Source organism: Pistacia vera, unplaced genomic scaffold (genome assembly GCF_008641045.1).
Source record: "Pistacia vera cultivar Batoury unplaced genomic scaffold, PisVer_v2 Contig276, whole genome shotgun sequence".
NCBI classification, from domain to species: domain Eukaryota; kingdom Viridiplantae; phylum Streptophyta; class Magnoliopsida; order Sapindales; family Anacardiaceae; genus Pistacia; species Pistacia vera.
The window spans coordinates 573,640-598,870 of record NW_022196086.1 but is presented as its reverse complement, the minus strand read 5'-3'; the positions used below and the strand labels follow the sequence as shown (position 1 = coordinate 598,870).

At 31.2% G+C, this 25,231-nt stretch overlaps 2 protein-coding genes across 2 annotated transcripts; both read left to right on the top strand.

Annotated features, from left to right (window-relative positions):
* The first annotated feature begins 2,230 nt into the window (after positions 1–2,230).
* On the top strand, positions 2,231–5,519 carry LOC116133851 (TMV resistance protein N-like). Its single transcript, XM_031419530.1, has 5 exons — positions 2,231–2,730; positions 3,317–4,409; positions 4,553–4,828; positions 4,937–5,412; positions 5,477–5,519. The coding sequence occupies exons 1-5, from the start codon at positions 2,231–2,233 to the stop codon at positions 5,517–5,519; spliced, it is 2,388 nt and encodes a 795-aa protein (XP_031275390.1).
* A 241-nt stretch (positions 5,520–5,760) lies between these two features.
* Positions 5,761–6,830, top strand: LOC116133792. The gene is made up of 2 exons (XM_031419476.1): positions 5,761–5,842; positions 6,131–6,830. Exons 1-2 carry the CDS (start codon positions 5,810–5,812, stop codon positions 6,719–6,721), a joined length of 624 nt encoding a protein of 207 aa, XP_031275336.1. The 5' UTR covers positions 5,761–5,809; the 3' UTR covers positions 6,722–6,830.
* The last annotated feature ends 18,401 nt before the right edge of the window (positions 6,831–25,231 follow it).

Here is a 25,231-nt window from a genome sequence, read left to right as displayed (position 1 = left end):
CAACTCAACCGTGTCTTCTTGCTTTCAGTCACTTCTCTTCTCTCTTACCTCAACCACGTCTTCTTCTTCAACCTTTCTTCTTCTTCTACTCTTCTTCATTTTACTTCTCTCTTCTTCTTCAACCTTTCTTTTTCTTCTACTCTTTCTTCATTTTACTTCTCTCTTCTTCTTCAACCTTTATTCTTCTTCGTCTCTTCTTCATTTTACTTATCTCTTCTTCTTTCTTTTTCACTTTCAGTTAAGCAACATTTTTTGGGCTTAACGAGCTCTTCTCTCCTTTTAATGACTTAACGAGCTCGATATCAGGTTCACGAGCTGGCTTGAGCTCTCCTCAAACTTGACTGAGCTCGAGTTTGAGTCTCAATTCTGAGGCTCGCCAGGCTCGAGCTCGATACTGTAGTAACGAGCCGAGGTCGATAAGTCAAAAGTTCGGCTCGACTCGACTCGTTTACAGTCCTAATCACCACTTATGACACCTCCACTAACTTTACCAGGGCAGATGCATTACTAGTTAGCCTACCCTCAAATTTTTAAAAAATATTAATATATATAATTTTTGGATTTTGGTCCAAAAATATTAATGCAAAGAAATATTAATGTACAATTATTTTTTATTTTAATCCATTCTAACAGAAATTTTTGGATCTGCCCTGACTTTATTAGTTACCAATTTACTTTCTCATGAACAACGAATTCTTGGAATTAAACCCTTCAATCCTACTGACCTTTTCTCTAGCTTTGACTTGCTATGGTTTCATCCCTAGATATTATATAGAGTCCGTCTAACTGACCATTTCTGAAAATCTAGAGGTGGTTTCTTAAGTAACTCTATCAACAAGGAATATAAATGTATAATTCTGAAACATATGGGGTTCAAATGTAATTTCAAAAGGTTAGATGTGACGCATTGCTTCCTGCGACGTGTTTCCCGCTCTTTTAAGTTTAAATACAACTTTTTAAAATTTTCCGCTTTACTTTCTCATTATCTCATATTTCTCTAGTCGTGGAGTGTGACACTTCATTTTCCATTTCTTGATTTGGACTAATTGTTTTCGCCATATTTTCTTCACCAGTTTCCAAACTCAACAAACAGAGGTTCTTCAAGTCGCCAGAGAGAGTATGTTTTTATTTATTTATTTTTTTTGTAATTAATCTGTTTTTCTTCAGCAGTTTGTGCTTTGTTTGTGTCATAAGATTTATATGCGAGAATTAATTAAAAATTAACTACCTAATGCGCTATAAAATCATTCTAGCCTGAATTGTTTTTTTTTTCAAAAAGTTGACCGGCGCTGTAGCCCAGGTCAATCTGTATCTAGTTTCGCCCTGGGTTGAAAAGAAAATAATTTAGCCTAACAATTTAGAATGTAGAGTACTTTATAAAATTTTCCGTTAGCAAATTGTTGATCGAACAACGACGTTTTGTGTGCTCTGTGTTTTTTTTTTTCACCTGCTAACTAAAGAATAAATAGATAAATAAATAAATAACCAAATATTACTCCTAGTTATAATATATGTTTGTTCATTTATTGGCATAATGATTCACAGCTCAACAGCTTAAATATGTTAGTAGATTTCGACTGTAACATACTGTTTTGCATATAATGTTTCTTGCTAAAGAAGTAAAGAAAAATCATAGTTGGTCTCTCATGCGGACGTAATCTTGTTAGATGGCATGGTAAACGGTTTACAGTGTTGGTAAACACTAAAAGACAGAAATTTAATCAAATTTTCTCATATTCAGCACTGTAAATTTTTGTTTTTGTAGAATTTATTATTTGGAGTCAAACAATGTGGAAGTCCGCAACTGAGACTTTTTGGGTAGAATCAATCGCATTCTTGATAACTCAAGTTATGAACAATTAAAGAATCTTTATTTTGATACCATAAATCAAAGGGTCCAAAACTGGAAGCAAGGATACAAGACTCTCTTCGGAGTAGTGGTCCTGATAGGCTTAATTTGAAGATGGGGTGATAATTAAAATAAAACAGTTATGGAAAACCAGAAAAGTTAAGGTGGTTAAATTTAACTTCTTCTTTGAAAAAGAAAACATTTAATCTTCAATGTGTTCTCCTTTTCCATATTTATGATTTATGGTTAGCTTAATGGTTATAATTCTTGCCTCTTTTCCTGGGGTCCATGGAGAATTGTTTGATCATTTATATTCTTCAGGTGTAGTTTATTTATCTGCAATAGCTTAGCACAAGCAAGTTGGCAGTGGCTTCCACAAGTATGCATATTGAAATACCATCAAACCTTCCTACTAATTCTACCTTGCCTGAAAGGAAATATGACGTCTTCTTGAGTTTTAGAGGAAAAGACACGCGCAAAAACTTCACTGGTCATTTATATTCTGCATTGGATCAGAAAGGAATATTTACCTTTAAAGATAACCATAGACTTGAAAAGGGAAAGGTAATATTATTGGAACTCTTTAAAGCAATTGAAGAATCAAGGTTTGCACTCGTTGTTTTTTCAGAAAACTATGCATTTTCAACGTGGTGCCTGGATGAACTCGTGAAGATTTGGGAATGCATGAAAGTGATGGGTCAGATAGTTCTGCCAGTTTTCTACAATGTCAGTCCATCCGATGTCAGAAATCAAACAGGAAGTTTTGAGAAAGCTTTTGCAGAACATGAACAAAATTTTAGGGAAGATGTGGAAAAGGTGCAAAGGTGGAGGGTTGCCATGACAAAGATTGCCAATCTCTCCGGATGGCATTTGCAGAACAGGTAACACTAATAGTTATCTTTCCAATCTGTTTTCTTTTACATTTCAATCTGAATTCACAAATACTCATATTGAGATAAATTAATACTGAGAAGTATCCTTGCGGAATGTATATCTTAAGTTCAAATAGCAAGTGGTATAATCTATTAGTAATTAACAGTATGCAGCATTACACATTATAGGTGGTATGAAGTTCAACACTTAATATAGTGTATATGCTTGGGGCAGATCCAAGATTAAAATTTAAGGGGGATGAAAATTATTTTATGGAATGTTGTTGGCCATCTAAGATATGCTCTGTATTATGTTACAACTTGAAAATTCGTTTCAAAATAAATAGCCAGTGCAGAGATCTTTTTATCACTGTTCTGATGGCTCGAAGGAAAGCTTCTCAAACTAACAAAAATTCGTTACTTGGATTGTTAGTAGTTCATTTCAACTTATTTTGATTCAATATTATGACAGCTATTGGAATTGATATTCAATTCCAAGTAAAAGAAAATTATATATTGGCTTAAGATTTCTTTACCTATTTGTAGCTCATGCTAACTTTCCATGTATTTGATTTTTTTCTTCCTTCATTTGCAGGGAAGAATCAAAAATTATTAAGGGCATTGTTGACGAAATATCATGTAAATTGGGTCCTACATTTTTAAATACAAATGGCAATCTGGTCGGAATGGAGTCACGAATGAAGCAAATGGATCCATTACTCGGTATGGGTTTGAATGATGTTCGCATGTTAGGGATTTGCGGAATGGGGGGAATAGGTAAGACAACTTTTGCAAGATCTGTTTTTGACAAGATCTCTTATCAATTTGATGGTAGTAGCTTTCTTGCCAATGTGAGAGAAGTTTCCATGACACAAGATCTGGTCGCCCTACAGCAACAACTTATTTCACAAATCTTGATAGAAAGAAACATAAACATATGGGATGTTTACGGAGGAAGTATTGAGATAAGGAGAAGGTTACGGCATAAAAGGGTTCTTGTTATTCTTGATGATGTAGATCAATTAGAACAATTACAAGCATTAGCTGGAATGCATGATTGGTTTGGTTTGGGAAGTAGAGTCATCATTACAACTAGAGATAAACATTTGCTAGTTAGCCATGGCGTGGATAATGTGCATATGGTTGATGAATTAAGTCATGAGGAAGCCCTTCAGCTCTTTTGCTGGAAAGCCTTTAGAAAAGGTCATCCTACCGATGGTTATTTAGAGCTCTCATTGCAAATGGTCAGTTATGATGCTGGCCTTCCATTAGCTCTTGAAGTTTTGGGATCGTTTTTGTTTGGCAGAAGCAAAGCTGAGTGGAAAGACGCATTGGATAGATTGAAAAAAGTTCCTGACAGAACAATTTTTGATATACTGAAAATAAGTTACGATGGGCTGCAGGAACTAGAGAAGAAAATATTTCTGGATGTTGCTTGTTTCTTTAAAGGGAGGGACAAAGATGAAATAAGAGAAATACTAGACAGTTGTGATTTTCACCCAGATATTGGAATTAGCGTTTTGATTGATAAATGTATTATAACTCTTTCAAACAACTCATTGTGTATGCATGATTTGATACAGTATATGGGTAGGGAAATTGTTCGCCAAGAGTGCCCAGAAAAGCCTGGGCAGCGTAGTAGGTTGTGGCTTTCTGATGATATTCAGCGTTTATTGACAAAAAATGAGGTATGCAGTTCTGGAGAGATTGCAAACTTGAAACATCATTATGTCAATATACTGTGCAATATATAGATACAATATCAGATAGATAGGATTGAAGTTTTATTTTTTTTCACCCGATCACTTAACGATTGCTCTTTTTCCATCAGGGCACAGAGGCTGTTGAAGGCATAATCCTTGATTTTCCCGCATACAAAGAGTTAAAATTGAATGCTAAATCCTTTTCAAGGATGAACAGTCTAAGATTGCTGAAAATCAAAGATGCAAGCCTTTGCCAAAGCCTTCAATATCTTTCAGATGAGCTACGTCTTCTGAATTGGCATGGTTACCCCTTAAGATCTTTGCCATCCAATTTTCAACACAACAAACTTTTCGAACTTAACATGTGTTACAGCCACATTAAACAACTTTGGAAAGGAGTAGAGGTAACATTCTCAATTGCATCTCTGTTTCTTTGTCTAATATGTAACTCAACTTTTCTTGTTTGTTGAAACTGATCTTTTCTAATTTAGTTTTTATTTTCCTTCTATCAGCATTTGAACCAATTGACTATTATTAACCTCAGTCACTCAACATACTTAACTGAGACCCCAGACTTCACTGGTGCCTCAAATCTTAAGAGACTGATTTTTGATGGTTGTACAAGTTTATCTTTTGTTCACCCATCCATTGGACTCCTCAAAAAGCTTATATTACTGAATCTAAAAGACTGCAAACAGCTTAGGAGTCTCAGAGCTAAAATTGAATGGGAATCTCTTGAAGTTCTTATCCTTTCTGGCTGCTCAAAACTAGGCAAACTGCCAGAGGACTTGGGGCGTGCGGTAAGTTTGAAAAATCTTGATTTAGGTGGAACTGCTATAAGCCAACCACCATTTTCTATTGTGCTATTGAAAAACCTCGAGCAGTTATCTTTTCATGGATGCAAAGGAGAACCTCGAAAGTTCTGGAGTTCTCTTTCCAGCTTGTTCCGATTATTCTCTAGAGCAAATCCAGAGTCCATGGGCTTGAGGTTACCTTCTTTATCAGGTTTATGCTCTTTAAGACACTTGGATCTAGGTAATTGCAATCTCCAGGAAGGTGCAATTCCCTCTGATATTGGCTTCTTACCATCATTAATAGAATTAAATCTGAGCCGAAACAATTTTGTTTGTTTACCTCCAAGCATCAGTCAACTCCCTAAGCTTAAAACTCTTTCTATAAATTATTGCCGTCGACTTCAAGCCTTGCCAGAGCTTCCAGCAAGTACAGGTAGATTATATGCTCAGAGTTGCACATCCTTGGAAATAATATCATCAAGTCCATCACATATATTCAAACCAAGATCACGAAAGTTTTATTTAAAAAATTGCTTCAAACTGGCTGGAAGTAGAAGAACCAATGGTGTGACAGTCACCTTTTTTAAAAATATGCTTCTTTCGCTGTTAAAAAGTGAAGTTCAGGTATGGCTATATAAATTAATTTATTTATTTGTGACTTCAGTTTTAGTTTTGATATCTTTAATTATAACCATTATTTTAATTAATTGTAAAATCATATGAAGAATAAATTAGTAAATGGTAGCTTATTGCCTATGCATGATGACATTAACCATGAGTAGGACGATTTGATGGAACAGTTTTCATGTAATTATTATTAGATAATAATTATAACTGTGCCTCGGAAAATAATACTCTGGCTCTCTCGTCACTCTCATATAGCTTCTGATAATGCCTCTTCTTTATTCACAGGGACTAGTTACACGTCCTGAATTCGAAATTGTTGTTCCTGGATCTGAAGTTCCAGACTGGTTCATTTATCGGAGTGAAGGATCATCAATAAGAATTTCTCAGCCATTGCTAACGTGTAGGGGACTGGCATTTTGTGCTGTTCTTTCGGTGCATGATCTAAAGGACATATGGATGAAACTTGATTGTGACGCACAAGTGACTATCAATCCTGCACATGCTGTTTCCAAGACACCCCTGGACACAAAAAGGACTCGTATTCTCTCCATGACATTCCTTCTAAATTCCTTGGCTGGGAAAGATCACCTCTGGTTGTTCTACATTTCTAGAAGTTGTCTCACTGACAACGATTTACTAGAAGTTTCTTTTGGAGATAAAACCGATAAAGGCGTTACTACGAAGGTAAAAACGTGTGGGCTCCATCCAGTATATGATTCTGACATTGAAGAATTCATCAAAGCATCCAGTAGTCTTAGTAGCAATACTAGTCCTGAGGTTTTGGCTCCTGATAGATTAGCAGTAACAAGTAGTGTCATCAAGCGAAGCCCTGATTACAGCCCTGATCAGCAGCCGTATCCAAAAAGATTGAAGTGATACTGTTTGAGTGCTTAAACCTTATGAACAAATAATTCTTGGAATTAAACTCTTCACTCCATCCTGCTGGCCTTTTCTCTGCCTTTGACTTGCTATGGTTTTTGTAAGTGCCTGTTCCATATCATTTCTTGTATTTGTTTTTTAAAGAATGAATCCAGCAAATTAAAATATTTTTTTATGTATTTTAAGCTCACATTAAAATCATTTACAATTAACTAATAAAAATATCAAACAACTCAAAACTGCAGAGCCTCAAATCCCATGAAAGGTTTGTAGATGGTAATGCATGATTGAGATTCTAATGTTCAAGAAGTTCTGCTCCAGAGGAGAAGATCAAAGTATAGTGAAATCATGGGAGATAGGACAATTCCAGCTAAAGAAGCATTTTAGGCAAAAAAAATTAAAAAAATTAATAATAATAATAAAAACCTGTAAATGAAGAAAAACTTTTGAGAGGAAGAAACCATAGCATGTTACTTCTATAAGAATATTAATTGTAAGAGTTAAGATGAAAGAAATAGAAAATATAACGAGATTTTATTCGACATAAAGATAATGTATTAAAATATATAAAATAAGATAAATGTGTAGATTCTAATGGGAATCATCATATACTCAGTTAAAATCGAAAATTGTGTCATTGAACTGAATATAGATTATAAGGTACCAACGGACAATTAGAGTTAATGATACACTTTCACTCACTGTTGTTAGACAGTAATTATTTATGGAGTTATTTTCCAACAATTATTCCAAAGAACTAATTGAAACGATGCAAGTTTGATGTTGTTGGCTTTGAAGGTTACTTGAGACATTGAGGCAACACGCATGCGAACGTACAACAACAAGTGTTTGTTGTTCAATTTATTAATGTTTTAGAAGGGGTTTATTTCAATGTTTTGAAAACCGATTCGGATAATGGCCTAGTCAAGGAATCCGGTCTCTTGTCGGGTGGGATCGGACTGGTGACAACTCATCATTATTTATTATCCCCCATCACTCTCTTTCCACAGGAAAGATGTAAATTAAAGTCACCCTTACCCTACACCAACCCACACTCGATAACTTTATCTTCACCCAACCCTAATGAATCTAATTTAATTTAATTTTCTTATTTTTGACATTAATTAAAAAATTTTAACATGAACACATTTAGTAACATGTTTGCAAACACCCTACACTCTACCCCTACGCTTCTTCTCTCTGCCATTTCTCTATTTACCTTCTTTCTTCCCTCTCTCTCTCTCTTTCTCCCTTAACCTGAAATAGAGGAAGTGGAATCACTAGAGAAGTTTTAATGTCCACCACGGGTCATCTCTTCTAAAAACCTTCTCTTCAAGTTTTCAACTTTCTTTATTATTTTTTTCTCTATACCCAATTGATGTTCTCTTTTTCAGTGAGCTAATTAAGCTTGTAATACACAAACCATTGTCAAAGTTATATTGTAAATTCGTCTTCTGTGGTTTAGTTGCTCTTGTTTCTCAGATCTACTAGCATTATTAACCCTATTTGTTTCGTTCAGAAAGTATTGAATACACTTTTGTAATTATAAAAACTTCTCTACAAAATATCAATTAAACTCCCTCTTACAAAATTATATATATATAAGATTAGTTTTAATTTTCTGGTCTCACCACGACAGACCTTCTCATATAAAATGTTTCTTGTTGAACATTAAGAGAGCGAGAGAGAGAGAGAGTAATTTGTATTTGGATTTAATCTTTGGTACCTTTCACTATCTATAATTATTCTACTCCTTGTAGTATTAAAATTACACAATTATCTTTGAAAATAAATTTATACAAAATTAAGAAAAATATCTAAAGATTTCAAATGTTTTATGATTAACATAAAAAATTACCAAAAACATAAGAAATTTTAAAGCAACTGAAAAAAACCAAAAAAAAAAAAAAAATGTAATTAAGAAATTTTTTCAACTTGGTAGGCTTTTAATTAAATGATTTTTTCTTCTTTATTTTTATTATGAATTTAATATAGTTTTATGATTTATTTTTTTTAAATTTCAGGTTTTCTTTTGAATTTTTAAAATTTCAATTTTAATGATAATACTGTTTTTTAAAAATCAAGATTGAAAATAGATTAAAAGTTAGCTCCAATTGTAAAAGCTAATTCCAGCGGAACCTATGGGCCCTAAGTTTGGCCCAAACCTTAGGATTTAAATATAATTATCTATTAAATTAGGCTTATACCCTCTGAATAATACTATGCATACTAACGGATTTTACTAACAGTGTACTAACCTTTGTTAAAATCACACATAGTACCCGTACTATGTGTATGGTACCCGTACTATGCTTTAAGTTAGTACACTAGTTAGTAAAATCTGTTAGTACGCATAGCATTACCCATACCCTCAAGACTCCAGTGCCCCTGTAGTTTTGAAAATAGCAGTTAGTCCCTGTGTTATCTGAATTATCTAACTATCTCGCCAGTCGTTAGTTTTTCCGTTAAAACTAAACATTTGACCTGTTTTGACTTATGAAATGATCAAATTACCCCTAAAAATAAGTTACTATGAAATTGAGAATATCTAAATTTAAAAAATAATAATAATAATTTAACATAAAATATTCAATAACTTTAACTAAAACATAAGAAAATTTTAAAACAATAAAAAAATTATAAATTTAAGAAATTCTTTAAACTTGGTAGTTTTGCTTCTTTTAATAGTTTTTATGATTTTTGCTTTTTTAAAGAATTTAATTGAATTTTAAGATTGTTTAGTATTTTAAATATTTTTTTTTTAATTTTTAGAAATATTTAAAGACAATGCTATCAGGTAGTGGTCAAAATCGATCAAAACTTTTGGATTTTCATATGTAATTTTCAACTTGTTTTATTAATGCATTTATCATATGATCTAGAGGAGTAGTTTGCTACACCTCCTGATTGACGATTTCCACATTATCGTGGTTTTCGGTGGTGGTTTTTGATCTGTTATAGGCCATTTGTATTTTTACGTGATCAAGTCACTGAAATTGATTGTTGGAATTTTTGAAAGTAGGTGGGGAACCTCTTTCTAGCGCCAAAATGTTGATACAAGAATTGTACTAACTTGAGTGATTTGATTGACCTTGGTGGAACTGAAACGGATATGTGCGTGATTAAAGATAACCAGAAATGTATGAATGTAAAGGCAATAATGTAAAGAACACAATATTTTTTAAGTGATTCGGCAAGTTTTGATCTTGAGCCTACATCTACTGTTTTTCTTATTTGCTTTGAGAACTTAAAAGAAAATAATATAGTTCTTAGAATAATTTGCTAACCCCTTCTCCATCGTTAAAAGGGGTTTATATACAAGTTTTTTACAATGGAAATAGCGAAATTAAAGGAATTACAATTAAGATTGAAATTCAACTCCGATATTCTTGCGATTTAGCGCTAAGATCGCGCTATTATTGATATCGATCTGATCTCTTTCGAAATGTTCGGGATCTGTGCTTATCTTTGATTTGCTTGAACAACTTTTGAGATTAGTCGCAGCTAGCTTATGTTGCGTCGAGCTATATCTCGACGAGTTTACGCTGGATTGGACATATATTGAGCCAAGCTGATTTTGGACCGAACTATAACCTCACGGAATTTTGATTTCTCCGAACTTAATGGAAAAATCACGCACAACAAATACCTAAAGATTTTCAAATTTTTTATGTTAACATAAAAAATTACCAAAAACATAAGAAATTTTAAAGCAACTAAAAAACACCCAAAAAATAATAATAATAAATAACAAAGTTTTTGAACTTGGTCGGCTTTTAATTAAATGAATTTTGCTTCTTTATTTTTAGTATGAATTTAATATAATTTTATGGTTTTTGTTTGTTTGTATTTTTAAGAAATTTTTTGAAATTTCAGGTTTTCTTTTGAATTTTTAAAATTTCAATTTTAATGATAATACTGTTTTTTAAGAATCAAGGTTCAAAATGGATTAAAAATTGAGTGATGCTATGGGTACTAATGGATGGGTACTAATTTGTGTACTAACTAAAGCATAGTATCCGTACTATGCGCATAGTACGGGTACTATGCTTTAATTAGTACACAAATTAGTACCCATCTATTAGTACCCAAAGTATTATTCTTAAAAATTAGCTCCAATTGTAAAAGCTAATGCCAAAGGAACCTATGGGCCCTAAGTTTTGCCCAAACCTATTAAATTGGGCTTAGACCCTCCAGTACCCCCGTAGTTTTGAAAATTGCAGCTAGTCCCTGTGTTATCCCATAAAAAAAAATTATTTAACATAAAAATTAATTAAATCTAACTACCTCTCCAGTCGTTAGTTTTTTACCTTAAAACTAAACTCTTGACCTATTTTGACTTATGAAATGATCAAATTACCCCTAAAAATAAGTTACTATGAAATTAAGAAAAATATCTAAATTTTTCAAAAAAAAATTAATTTAAGATAAAATATTCAATAACTTTAACTAAAATATAAGAAAATTTAAAATAAGTTAAAAAAAATTATAAATTTTAGAAATTCTTTAAACTTGGTAGTTTTTCCTTTTTCAATATTTTTTTGAATTTTTCCTTTTTAAAGAATTTAATTGAATTTTAAGATTGTTTAGTATTTTTAAGAATTTTTTTTTGAAAATTTTAGGATTTTTTTATTTAATTTTTAGAAATATTTAAAGACAATGCTATCATGTAGTGGTCCAAAGTTTTGGTTTTTCATACGTAGTTTTCAACTTGTTTCATCAATGTATTTATCATCTTATGATATTGTAGAAAATATATTAATGTAACTCATAAAACCGATTCGTATAATGACCTGGTCAAGGAGCCGGGTCTCGAGTTGGGTGGTCCAACCAATTCAACTGGCGCCATCACTCTCTTTCCACGACAAAGATGTAAATTAAATTCACCCTTACCCAACACCCACCCACACTCAAGTACTTTATCTTCAAGACTTCTACTTCACCCAACCCTAATAAATCTAATTTAATTTAATTTTCTTATTTTTGACATTAATTAAAAATTTTAACATTAACACTTTTAGTAACATGTTTGCAAACACCCTACGCTTCTTCTCTCTGTCATTTCTCTATTTACCTCTCTCTCTCTTTCTTCCCTCTCTCTCTCTTTCTCCCTTAACCTGAAATAGAGGAAGCGGAATCACCAGAGAAGTTTTAATGTCCACAGTCCACCACGGGTAACCTCTTCTAAAAACCTGCTCTTTTTTTCTTTCTCTTCAAGTTTTCAACTTTCTTTATTATTTTTTCTCTATACCCAGTTGATGTTCACCTTTTTTCTCTAAAGATTTCAAATGTTTTATGATTAACATCAAAAATTCACAAAAAAAATTACCAAAAACATAAGAAATTTTAAAGCAACTAAAAAACACCAAAAAAATTAAAAAATTAAGAAACTTTTTGAACTTGGTTGGCTTTTAATTATATGAATTTTGCTTCTTTATTTTTATTATGAATTTAATATAGTTTTATGATTTTATTTTGTTGGTATTTTAAATTTTTTTTTTTTTTTGAAATTTCAGGTTTTTCTTTTGAATTTTTAAAATTTCAATTATAATGATAATACTGTTTTTAAATAATCAAGATTCAAAATAGATCAAAAGTTGGTTCCAATTGTAAAAGCTAATGCCAGCGGAACCTATGGGCCCTAAGTTTGGCCCAAACCTTAGGATTTAAATATAATTACCTATTAAATTGGGCTTACACAATCCAGTACCCCTGTAGTTTTGAAATTTGCAGCTAGTCCCTGTGTTATCCGAATCTTCTAACTATCTCTCTAGAAACTAAACTTTTGACCTGTTTTGACTTATGAAATGATCAAATTACCCCTAAAAACAACTTACTATGAAATTAAGAAAAATATCTAAATTTTCCAAAAAAAATAATTGAACATAAAATATTCAATAACTTTGCCTAAAAAACAAGAAAATTTTAAAACAATTAAGAAAACAAAAAATAAATTTAAGAAATTCTTTAAACTTAGTAGTTTTTCTTTTTTTCAATATTTTTTATGATTTTTTATTTTTTAAAGAATTTCATTGAATTTTAAGATTGTTTAGTATTTTTAGGATTTTTTTTTTTTAATTTTAGGAATTTTTTTAATTATTTTTAGAAATATTTAATGACAATGCTATCATGTAGTGGTCAAAATGGGTCACAAGTTTTGGTTTTTTATATGTAGTTTTCAACTTGTTTTATTAATGCATTTATCATATGATATTGTGGAAAAATATTAAAATAGACTTGTGCATTGAATCTTTTCGGTCTTTTCGATCTAGCTTTATATGGGTGTTATTAGTCTCTTCTTAAAATAAAATAAACGAAATAAAATCCAGGAATTTTAAAAATAAGCTTCTTGGAATAAAGGGGAAAAAAAACGTACTTTCTCAAAACTCCAAAGTGTTCTAGACATTGGTAATCAAACTCTAATTGGTTATATGTGTGTGTTTGTTGAAATGGTCTTTATTGAACAACCATGCATATACTTTTCATATTGCCTTTCATCACAATTTTTTTATATTTTTTTTCTTTATGACGGGAGTGTTGGAACTAGCTTGCGTATATCTTAACTAATCTCATAGGACGCTGAAACTACTGGTCAAATAAGACTCCAATGGTCACGCCTAATCGTTGTTAGCTTTCATCACTTTTCATATTGCCTTTCTTCACTTTTTGTATCAATAGATTTCAAAGATAGGTAACCGTTCTTGCATTTATCACCAATTTTTATTAGAGCCTCACATTTGAAACGAAACAAATCATTTCAATCATAAACTCTTCTTGCTAGGGGTAAGCATGGGTAGTAGGTAGAATTGGAACCTGTGGGTAGAACCAAAACTGGACCCGGAATCGACACTGTGCAGGTAGGTTCCGGTTTCATTTTTTTGGAACTGACATTGTGCAGTTCTGGTTTTGGTTCCTACATGTGGAGGAACCGAAACCTGGAAAAAGAAACCTGCAGCGAGTGTTTGGCTTAGAACTTGCTTGGAACTTGTAGCAGGTACCTTGTTTTGGAACCTAAGCTGAAATAAAATATTTGTGAAAAATAGAGGCTCTATTGTAATTTTACATATAAAAAAATTTAAAATGGAAAAAGTTAAATTTTTACAATAACCTAATTAAATAAATATACAATTATACTTATTACATATAAACTACACCATATAAAATTTTTTAATATATTATAATATATTGATATTAAAATTTTGATTAATTAAGTATATAATTAGAGTTATGACCAATTAAAAGTGTTTTAATGTTATTGAAATAATTATTTTTGAATAAAATAGAATATTTGATTGAATAATAATATAATATTTAGTTATTTACTTCAATTATCAAGTTCTAAGTATATTATTATATTATATTTAAATGATTACTTAATTAATTATGAGTTTATAACATTACATTACTTAATTAATTATAACATTACATTATAAACAAATGATTATTTAATTAATTATAACATTCTATTATAAACATGAGTACAATACATAATTAAATTATTAGAAATTTAATGAATTATAATACTCCCTCTGTTTCCTTATAAAAGTCATTTTGAGGGTATTAACTTTTTTAAAAATAAATGACGTTGTCTTTTTTCTTTCAATGTTTCTCTGACCCATATCTCCATTTTTTACTTTGCCCCTCATCTCCTCTCTCTACTTTTTTCTATGGCCCACATCTCTTCTCTCTCTCTCTCTCTCTCTCTCTCTCTCTCTCTTCTCCATCACCCACATCTCCTTCTCTACTCTGCGTCTCATCTCCTCTCTCGACTTTTTTCTATGGCCAACATCTCTTCTCTTTTTTAATAGTTCACACATGTGTGCAACGAGAAACAAAAAATTTTCCCACAGGCAATATCAGAGGAAAAAGTCAAATTGAGGAGAGATAAAATTGATTCATTAAAAACTGTGCAAAGGCTTAAAACAATAGTTATATAGAAACAGAGGAAGTATTATATTAAAGATTTATAGTATGATTACTTAATTTATTATAACATTACATTATAGTATGATGACATAATTAATTATAACATTACATAATTAAATGATTACTTAATTAATTATGACATTATATTATAAACATTAGTAATTTACTATATTAGCACAATACTTAATTAAATTATTAGAAATTTAATTAATTATAGCATTACATTATAAATTTATAGTATAATTACTTAATTAATTATAACATTCCATTATAAACATTAGTACAATACTTAATTAAATAATTAGAAATTTAATTAATTATAATATTACATTAAAGATTTATAGTATGATTACTTAATTCATTATAACATTACATTATAGTTTGATTACGTAATTAATTATAACATTACATAATTAAATGATTACTTAATTATTTATGATATTATATTATAAACATTAGCAATTTCTTACATTAGCACAATACTTAATTAAATGATTAGAAATTTAATTAATTATAGCATTACATTATAAATTTATAGTATGATTACTTAATTAATTATAACATTTTATTATAAACATTAGTACAATACTTAATTAAATTATTAGAAATTTAATTAATTAAAACATTATATTATAATTAAATAATTATTTAATTAATTATAACATTACTTTATATTATAATCACTTAATTAATTATAATATTACATAGTTAAATGATTACTTAATTAATTATAAATTTATAATATTACATTATAAACATTAGTAATTTACTACATTAATAAATTACTTAATTAAATAATTAAAAATTTAATTAATTATAACATTACATTATAGATTTATAGTATGATTACTTAATTAATTATAATATTTCATTATAAAAATTAGTATAATATTTAATTAAATGATTAGAAATTTAATTAATTACGATATTAAATTATAGATTTATAGTATGATTGTTTAATTAATTGTTTATGTTTTAGTTTTGATTAAGGAATTTTATGTGAATTGTGATGAATTGATTGAATTCAAGTGTTACCTAGAGATTAGAGGATTTATGAGTCACATTGAACATAAATGAATGAGTAATCAAAATTTGTTAGAAGTGTAATTGTAAACTTTTAAGGCATTGTTGTCATTTTTTAAACTAATAGGGGGTAATTTTTTGTACAAGGTACCCGGGAAGGAACCGGAACCTGCATTTTAGGCTTTGGTTTCTTGAATTTAAGAACCTGTACTGTGCGATATCGGTTCCCCCCAAAAACGCAAGGTACTTGGAATCGCTCACCCATACTTCTTTCTATTTTTTTAGAATGGTTTTTAATAATTTCAAGGATTTTTTCTTTACAATAATCTTAGGGTTTATAATTATGGAGATAATACTTTTCATTATTACAGGTGTGATTCAAATTTTAAATTGTCTTACTTTGATTGTATATTGTATATAAATAATTTATTTTAGGGGTTTTTACTCAACCCCCTAAGATTTAATCATACCAAAGGTCCCTCGAGATTTCAAAAATAACAAAAAAATCCAACGTTAATTAACCATTAGAGATCATAACGTGATATGTGAATGAACATTTATTTAATTGTCTCTCTCTCTATCATTTATTTTAACACTAAAAGATTAACAGTAGTGGGATTTATGTTATTTCTATACCATAGGGATATTATTGTTATTTGATTATACCTAAGGGGTTGTTATTAACCTTTTATTTTAATTAAATAATAATTATTATAAAATAATGGAAGTATTTTGATAATTAATATTTCGTAAACAGCTTTTGATTTTCAAAAGTCACATAAACCTACTTATTGAATTCATTTATATGGATTATTTCATATTCAAATTTTAATATAACCTCTTTTTAAATTAGTTTAGCAAATGCTTTTTGAATTACAACTTAAGAAATAATTGACCGGAGATAAACTACAATAAATCCAAACTAAGCTCAATCAATTTGGTCATCCTCAAAATGCTTCTAGGTTTTTGATATAAAAGTTTTATTAAAGGTGTTGATGTTGCGATTTGCACCAATGAGAAGTACGTAGGATCAGTAATTGAATCTATGTAGAAGTTTGTATAAAACCTGTTATTTGTTGTTGGATTAATAGATGAATAAGAAATCAAACAATGGCACAAAAAGAAGATTTTTAAAGTAGTTAATATGTTTGGTGTAAAGCCTATGTCTACTGTTCTTGTATTGCTTTTTGGCACAAGTATTGTTAACAAAGTATTAGTAAAAAAATTTGATCCCTAATTTGAGTAAAAAAATAAGCTTATATATTTTTATAATGACAAACTTATAAATAAGTTAACCTAAAAGGAATTACACTTGACGTGAATCCATACTTCAAGAATTTATCGTACAACAAAATTTGGTGAATGTTTGTATTTTCTTCTGGGATGATTTCATATATTCATGTTTATCCTCAGCTTCATAATAAATTAATATATTCTTCCTTTTATAAATCAACTTGTAATAAAGACTTAGGCGTTGACTCAAAGTAAGTCTTTCTTCTTTTGCCATCCAACTCTTCAGTCTCTCCTGGCATTGACGAAAATGGAAATTGAGTTAATTAATAGTCATAATTATGCTTAAATTATGTTGGATAATATCTTCAAACTCCAAAATTTTAAAATAACAAAGAAAATTTGTAATTTATACAAAACAATAGTACTTTATAAGGAAAATTTAAATATAATTCAAAACCCATAGTTATAGAGTGTTATATGTGGTGAGTCAATGTTGGTCCGATTTCTGTGCAAAGAAACATAATATAATACAACATAACAGAATGAAAATTTGTAACAAAGACTACACTTTTTAGTTTACATATGTTTATAATTCCAGTATTAAATCTATAATACCCCGTATTTTTGGGGATTTTATTAAATTTTATTTCATAATTATTTTGGGTTCAAAGTGCAAGAAATCAAAAGTTTTGAGGGGTAGAGGGTAAAACAATTGAGGTTTAGACTGACATTGGCCAGATATTTGTTTGAACAGTGACCGTTCAAATGAAAGAAGAAAAAGCCGAGAGATTAATTTGTATTTATTCTTTGGTACCTTTGATTATCTATAATTAAGATAGTCCTTGTAGTATCCAAAATTACACAATTATCTTTGAAAAAAAAATTATTCAAAATTAAGAAATATATTTTAAGATTTCGAAATGTTTTATTTTAACATCAAAAATTCAAAAAATATATATATATATATACCTAAAATATAAGAAACATAAAAAATTACCTAAAGCAACTAAAAAACACACGCACACAAAAAAAAAAAAAAAATTACGATACTTTTTCAACTTGGTAGGCTTTTAATTATTTTTTAAAAATATTTTTATGAATTTTGGTTCTTTATTTTTATTATTAATTTGATATGATTGATACCACACGGGTTACTAAACCTTAGAGATGCTGTCAGAAAATCATAGAATTTATGCATGTGGGAAACTATGATAGCTAGACCTGGCAAAACGGGTGGGTGAGCCGGGTACGGGCCGGGTAAAACGGGTACGGGTAAAACGGGTACGGGTCTTATACGGGTTGATTTATACGTGTCCATTATTTTGGACCCGTGCCCTACCCTATACGGGTACGGGTGGACCCGCGGGTGGACCGTTTTTTCTCTCTCCAGCTTTCGGTTTTGACAGTTTCACCCCTAACAGTTTTCAATTATGACAATTACACCCCCAAAATTCCTGNGAGACTTAGTCAACTCTCAACACAGCAGACTTATCACCAACGACTTCAACATCGGCAGCAACCTTATCAGCTCCAACAACTTGATTCCATTTTAAACTCTACTTCCGCATATCTTGTACTTGATATCTGTTGCTTATTTCAAATGTATCTTATCATTGTAACAACCTAAGCTGTATAAATAAACCAATACATGGACTGGTCTAGTATTGAGGCCAGAACTCCTTTTTCATATCTTATTGCTTTTATTATATACATTAAAACCTCTCTATAGTTATAACGATGAGACCAACTAATTTTCTTACTATGAAGAGTAGTTACAAAAATTATAATTTTGATTTCTTATTTTTTAATTCATGTTTTAGTAGTACAGTATTAAGATTTCAATTCATATTTTAGTAGTATTAAGATTTCAATTCAGCGCTTCAATTGTCTACTTTTGAAATAGATAGAAGATCATGTCTTGAAACCAGCAAAGATAAGTGTCATTGATAGAACTAGACCTGGCAAAACGGGTGGGTGGGCCGGGTCAAACGGGTACGGGCCTTTATACAGGTCGAGATATTGGACCCGTGCCCTACCCTATACGGGTACAGGTGGACCCGTTTTTTCTCTCTCCAGATTTTATTTTTTACAGTTTCACCCCTAATAGTTTGCAATTATGACAATTACACCCCTAAAATTCCTGCAGTTTTAATTTTTTACATTTACACCCCCTAAATCAACTACTCTAAATTCAATTCAATCAAGAATATAAACAAATAGGAACCAAAATAAACAAATAACACATAAACAAACAATAAAATATAATACAAAACTACTAATACCAACCAAAATAAACAAATACAAAATCACTAATACGCAATTACACATAAACAAACAAAATAAGTCAATAAACTATAAATACCAACTAAAATAAACAAATACATAATCCAATATTCAACAAAAAAACATTCTTAGGACAGCAAATGTTCATCCTACAATGGGCGTGATAGAGTCTCTTGATTCCACAGTCTCGAGATTAGTTGATGGCACATCAAGATCATCATCCGAATCATCATTTGCCTCATCATCTACAAAACAATGATGAACTACAAATATTAATAAATGTAATTAATAAAATATAAGAAATATTATGTTAACATGTTACCTTCAAACTCATATCCATATAGCCAAGTTCGAGTGCATATCAAAGATTCTGCATTTTTTGGTCGAAGTGAGCTTCGATATTTGTTGAGCACTTTACTGCAAATACTAAAAGCAAACTCCGAGGCAACGAATGTTATTGGTATTGCCATGATATCACGAGCCATCATGGTAAGTACCGGATAACAATCACGATTATCCTTCCAATGATCGAGGATATCCAAATTCTGATATTTAACGCGATCAAACCTTATCTCTTCCAAATAAAGATCTAATTCAGATTTCTTAATGGAAATGAAAACACTCTCATAGCTATCAAAATCCTGCATCATTTAAACAGTTAAGTGTCAAAAGTTAAAATTAAACAATAAACAATACTTTATTTATCATAAGAATATAAAAACTAAAAAGTATAGTGACTTACAGAAGAATGATCTACACGCCTACTAGAAGTAGAACTACTCGCAGGAGAAACAACTGAAGGTGAGGCAGGAACTTCTTTACAACATTTAGCCTCGTAAGCTTGAAAAAGCTTTCGCAAGTTATTCTTAACAATCTCCAACTTTCGTACGGCAGTAGCTGAATCATAAACTTTGTTGAAAGCATACTCCACAAACTGAAACTTGAGACGTGGGTCAAGAATAGTTGCAATCGTCAACACAAAACTATAAGAATCCCAATATTTTGTAAATTTTGGAATCATTTGTTCCGCCATGCTCCTAACAACTTCATCCTCACTCGTCCTCTCTTCAATTAAACGCAATTGAATTTGCCCACACACATTTCAGGTACAAGTTTGCTGTAGGATATTTAGAACCCGAGAATAAAGTCATAATATCATAAAATGGTTCCAAGAACTTGCATATCCTCGCCCCCCTATCCCATTCTTCATCTGATGGACAAAATTTATGACTAGGATCTATTGTTGATAGAGCCACAAACACAGGACGAAATATATTAACGCCGTTTCAAGCATTAAAAATGTCGAATTCCATCTAGTGGAAATCATCCCAATATCAACCCCATTGAGCTTTTCACTCCCATTTGTACAGCAAGTTCTCCAAACTTGATTCTCCTAGCCTCAGTTGCTTTAATATATTTTACACTATCTCGAATCTTATTCAAAGCAACACTAGTAGCTTTTAACTCTTCTTAAACAATAAGATTCAAAATATGTGTAGAACATCGCACATGGAAAAATTCACCTCTACATAACAAAGCATTCTGCACACAAAGCTGGTTCCTCAAGATATCCTCCATCCTATCATTACTACTTGCATTATCCAAAGTAATTGAGAAAATTTTTTTTCAATTCCCCACTCTTGCAAGAAATTCATGATATTTTCTGCCAAAACAACCCCTGAGTGTGGAGGAGGAATATGACAAAAGTTCAGTATTTTATTCTGTAACTCCCAATCCTCATCTATATAATAAGCTGTCAAAGAAATATATCCCCCAGTTGTACCAGAAGTCCAAACATCAGAAGTTAAGCATATTCTACTTGTAAGCCTCCCTAATTCAAGCTTAGTTTTTTTCTTCATCCTTTCATATATTTTTAAGCAATCCGCCTTAGCGGTGTTCCTAGAATAATGCACAAGCTCCTTACACACATATGAAAAGACTCTCCTAGTTCCTTGATTCTCCACATATGAATATGGATAGTTATGTTGAATAATTGATAAGGCCATATATTCACGAAAAGTCTCTTGACTAATCTTTCTACTTTGCAATCTATGATTATGATCAATCAATAATTGCCCTACATCATGGTTGGCACGTTTTGGACAATTCTGTATATGACGCTTCATATTTTTAGTCCCATGTGTGGCACTACCATATGCATAAGATTTACTATATGCCTTACACTAGTCCTTTCAGTGTTATTCTCAACATATATCTCAAAATAATTCCAAACTTCTGATGTTTTACGTTTATTTCTAGAACTAGTTGAGAATACTAGAATAGAAGGAGGTGGCATTACCCTAGAGCATCGTCACTTGCTCTCACGTTAACAATATCCGTATCTATAGTTGATCCGCCATGTCAATGCTTGAGACTACAAAAATATTATAATAATATATAATTATATATATATATATAATATAATAATATATATATATATAATATATATATATATATATTAGGTCTCTTACACATACTCAAAGGATAATTCAATAAAATAAAGAAACAAACATCAAGAAATAAACTTTCTATTGATGATTAACTATATATTAATTGATGATTAACTATATATTAATTTGTAAGTGTATACATACTAAGAAAACATATATTCCAAGTAGACCAACCTTATATAAAGGAATACTATGTCATACAAATGGCAAATATAAAGGCTCAAGAAAGTATGTGCAGCAGTGAAAGTAAGAATTGGTGATCCAATGATTACAAAATTCAAAACTGCCCGTAATGTGAAATAAACCACCAATACATGCACATTACATCACTTTAATTATTGTGACATTTAGCAAAAGCATGTGAATACAATATATGAAAAGGGAACATTTCAATAATTTTGAACTCAAACATAAGCATATTAGCATCTTAGTTATTAAGCGAAAAATGATTTGAGTACAACACAAAATGGTGATCCAAGTTATAGTAGCCAGCAGCATAATATAACATGGTGAACCATAAGCCAGAGTAGTTAGCAGCATAATATATATACCAAGATTTTCACAACTAATCCACAGACAGGTTGTTAGTTGATGAGATCACAGAAACATACATTGAAATCAACCATTCCTTGTCTAATCAATAGAAGCAATTCGTTAACCTTCATCTACAAATTTCTCATTACCAGGTTTTCACCTCAACGATCTATCATTATCAAGCCACTTGAAGACCGATGCTAAAAATAATGAAATAAATGCAAGACGTAAATTTAACACATAGGAATGACCAAAAATCTTGTATTCATAGGAACAAAGAAATTAAAAGTCAAAACGCCTACTAAATATATATAAGAAGAATGAAAAGGAATGCAGGCAACAAGAACAGTTGGTCAACAGGTAGAAAGCATAACATGTCTTATTGCCTTCTGCAAAGCTCGAGAGCAATAGCAAGCTATCAAGCTTTGAAGAGTGAATTTTTCTTCAAAACATAAAAGAGAACAGAAAGAATCATCAAAATATGCAAATTGATATACCCCAAAGGCATCCAAGAAATATATTGTTGACTATTTGTCTCATGAAGCCATATCAAATGTCACATAAATTCATGACAGTAAGGATAAAAATAAAATAGAACAATCCATGAAAAAAAATCACTTTGAAGCCAAGAATAGATGCCCCAGCAACAAAACCTCTAACAGTCTTACTTGCTACTACTAGTTGTACCCAGAAGATTCAAATACACTTACAAAAGCATTATTCAATGAAGAAGAAAAAGAAACACACACAGAGAGTTCACATATACCAGAAAAAGTTCCAAGCGGCTAGAATAGTAGAGGAACAAAGACAATATGAAATTTATAGAAAGAATCCACTGATCTAAGTGAGCTCTAACCAATTCTTTTTCATGTGCTTAAATTAATTAACCTCATTAGCAATGTCATCACTCATCAGTCATCACTCTATTCTAATCACCATTATAATATGATTAACGAACACAAACACAAAACCACTCAAAGAAAAACCAAACCAAACCAAGGCAAAATACATTTCAAATGTGTAGAAACGTACTAATGACTAACGATTAATCGAAGAGGGAGTTGAGAGAGAGGAGATGACTAGCCGACGAGGATGAGTGGATGGGAATGATGGACTGGATGAATGAATCAGGTGACTGCCATATTGATGAGTGACGATTAATCGAAGAGGGAGTTGAGGTACAAAAAAGATGGCAAAGATGGAGGTACTCAGTTGACTGATCAGAGATTGAGATGGCAAATGTGTTGAAGATTGAGAGTTTGAGACGCGAGAGAGATGACTGATGAGAGCAGAGGCACGATGCAGGATAGAAGAGTTAGGGCAGGTCACTTTTTACATTTTGCAAAAACGGGTACCCGCGGATGCCCGCGGGTTCACCTTTTTAACCCGTTAGTTATATGGGCTAGGCCGGGTACAGGTCCAAAAAACGGGTTCAATTTATTAGACCCGTACCCTATATTTTTTACTTGGTTACAGACCGACCCGCAGGTCTGGACCCGTTTTGCCAGGTCTAGATGGAACTATAAATGCAATTGATGCATGGTCAATTGATGTGAAGCCACAGACAATTGTCAATGGTTTTAAGTATTGCAAAATTAGGACCTCCGATTTCGATGAATTGCAAGTTACAAATGAAGTGGACGAGAAAAATAAAAGAGTCATTACAAAATTGAGTGATTAGATTCAACAACTTTACTACACTAATCGAATTGATATTAATGTCTTCCTCAATCATGCAAATGAACGACAAGTCGTGTATGCTTTAACCAAAGAAGAAATCATTGCTACAATTAGACAAGAAGATAAAAGAAATAATCCTAAGGATGATAGTACAAAAATACAAAAAGTTTTGTGCCATGAAACTCTAAATATGCTTGAGAAGCTAAAAATATTTTGGCTTCAACAAGAAGGTATCCATGCTAGCAAGTTATTACATACTAGCAATATAAAAGATGTGGTAACAACTCTAAAATATAAGTCATTATCCTTGTTAAACATGAAACCAATTTCCAAAACAAGAGTGCAGTATTCAATCCAAGTAAACAGAATCAGAAGTAATAACAATAAAGTAAAAGCAGCAAAGAAAACAAAGAACATCAGAATTTATAGTGGTTCGATAATCTATTAGATTACCTATATCCATTCTTCAGGACAGTAAAAAAGATTCACTATGAGAAATAAGAAAAACCTTACAGAGATTTCAGCTCACTCCTTTACACATATCAAAACCCGCGAAAGAACCCTCTGTAATACACCTGAAACCCAGATGTTTCCTCTCCTCTCATACATCCCAAAAACAACCAGAAATCAGTGACATATTTATACACAAAGAGAAGGCAAAACAGAAAATATAGCTAAGACCTACCATCATCATTTGATTCCATCAACGATCTTCAAGTTTTCAGCACATTCAGATTCGTGACAAACTTTCTGTCTTTGTAACCAAGAGAGAAAGATCAAGAATGAGAACTGATCGAGCATGACCTAATTTATATTAGGTTTATTGAAGAATGGAAAAGCTAGAATTGCCCCTTAGCCTTTAACAAATAACTTTGACCACCCAAGTTATAAGCTGACTTCCACGTGTGCATAGGTCAATTGCCACATCACAATAATTCTCCACCTTGGCATTTGATCTTTGCCATTCCTTACTGCCCTAGAGCTTCCTTTAATTTTCTTCAATATGCAAAAGGTCTTAAAGAGCCTTAGCTTGTCTAAAGTAACAGACTTGGTAAACATATCCACTGGGTTTTCGTTTCCAAGAATCTTCTCCACTTTAATGAGTTTATCTTCAATCAGATTTCTGATAAAATGGAGTCTGACATCAATGTGTTTTGACCTCTGATGAAAGACTTGATTTTTGCACAAAAAAATTGCACTTTGACTGTCACTCTTGATTGGAACTTGCTGTTGATTTAGTCCCATCTCATCAAGCATTCCCTTAAGCCATATTGACTCTTTAACAGCTTTTGTAATTGCCACATATTCTGCCTTCGTAGTTGACAAAGTAACTATAGCCTGCAAGTTAGCCTTCCAGCAAACCAGATTATCCCAAATA

What these genes read in the sequence shown, in the direction of transcription:
- LOC116133851 (XM_031419530.1), top strand. Translation starts at nt 2,231, where the DNA reads ATGCATATTGAAATACCATCAAACCTTCCTACTAATTCTACCTTGCCT. An exon ending in GTTTATTGACAAAAAATGAG is followed by an intron (nt 4,410 to 4,552) that starts GTATGCAGTTCT and finishes TTTTTCCATCAG; the next exon opens with GGCACAGAGGCTGTTGAAGG. An exon ending in CCAGAGTCCATGGGCTTGAG is followed by an intron (nt 5,413 to 5,476) that starts GTTACCTTCTTT and finishes TGCAATCTCCAG; the next exon opens with GAAGGTGCAATTCCCTCTGA.
- LOC116133792 (XM_031419476.1), top strand. Translation starts at nt 5,810, where the DNA reads ATGCTTCTTTCGCTGTTAAAAAGTGAAGTTCAG. An exon ending in TGTTAAAAAGTGAAGTTCAG is followed by an intron (nt 5,843 to 6,130) that starts GTATGGCTATAT and finishes CTTTATTCACAG; the next exon opens with GGACTAGTTACACGTCCTGA.